Below are 1,176 nucleotides of genomic sequence, written 5' to 3' on the forward strand. Positions count from 1 at the left end.
CATTTTCTATAAACTGTGGAGGATCAATCACATTTGTCAATCATGACGAACGATTGGGTACATATATTTATTCAATTAGATTTCTATAATAATTTTTATATTATTGTTCAATCATCTTAAATTAGCCCATTATATGTTAATGAATTTTTTCTTTTCTCTTTTGTAGAAATTAAAGTTAGGTAGGGAGCCAACAATAGTTGAATCTTTTAATCGGACGCATAAAACAAAGCAAGGCATGGGAGGATATATAGATAAGAGAAGTGAAGTTGTCATGGTAAGTATAATTTTTTTATGATTCATAAATATTATTGAGCTTGCTCATGTTTATCTCTTGTTTGATCCACCATAATGTTTTTTCTCTTCTTTAAATCAACTTGCAGGCAAAGTATTCAGCTGAATACTCCAAAAAATATGGTGATGCCTCCACCTCAGATGCTCCTCCACGTGATTATGACTTGTGGTTTGAGGCAACTGGTGTCCCAACTCATGGCCATGTCTATGGCTTTAGTCCCCTAGAGGATCTCACTGGAATTATTGGGCAATCATCATCTGCTTCCACCTCTACAGGTCAAGCTCCAGAGCTGTACACTCATGAAGACCTTCTACGTATTCTTGAGCAGGAAAAGAAAAAATGGCAAGAGGAGGTTCTTCAAAAGATGAGAGAAGAGATTGGCTTTGGACCAAGGCATGCAGATCGGGGGAGTAATGGTGATTCTAGTTCTGCTAATCATGCTTCATTATAATTGTTTTTGCCTTAGATGATAGGTCTTTGCATTCCTAGGAGGAATGAAATCTCTGTTGATCTTTATGATATATTTTTAGACTTTGATTTTGATGGATTCAGGACATGTTGATGCCAATTTTGAATGACATTTAAAATGACTTTTGCGTAATGTTGAATGCCTTTGCTATTAATGATATTACTATTATTATTATTATGTGCCAATCAATGTACCAAATGTACCAGGTTATTAGATTGTGATCCGGTGACCAAATTTTAGTTACTAAATTGTTTACCAAGTATTGTGACGAGCAGTCATAAACTTAGTGACAGGATTTTGGTCAATAAAAATTGATTTTGCTCAGCGCGTTTGTAACCAATTAGTGACCGTAAACTTATCACTAGGTCAGTGACGGGATTAATGACAAATGTAGTGACAAAATGTGTGACCATGT

The 1,176-nt window shown here is 35.1% G+C and overlaps 1 protein-coding gene across 1 annotated transcript; it reads left to right on the forward strand.

Moving 5' to 3' along the window:
• LOC120110382 lies at positions 1 to 893 on the forward strand. The gene is made up of 3 exons (XM_039125204.1): positions 1 to 56; positions 167 to 274; positions 381 to 893. Exons 2-3 carry the CDS (start codon positions 236 to 238, stop codon positions 741 to 743), a joined length of 402 nt encoding a protein of 133 aa, XP_038981132.1. The 5' UTR covers positions 1 to 56; positions 167 to 235; the 3' UTR covers positions 744 to 893.
• Positions 894 to 1,176: the final 283 nt, after the last annotated feature.

Source organism: Phoenix dactylifera, chromosome 4, assembly GCF_009389715.1.
Source record: "Phoenix dactylifera cultivar Barhee BC4 chromosome 4, palm_55x_up_171113_PBpolish2nd_filt_p, whole genome shotgun sequence".
NCBI classification, from domain to species: Eukaryota; Viridiplantae; Streptophyta; class Magnoliopsida; order Arecales; family Arecaceae; genus Phoenix; species Phoenix dactylifera.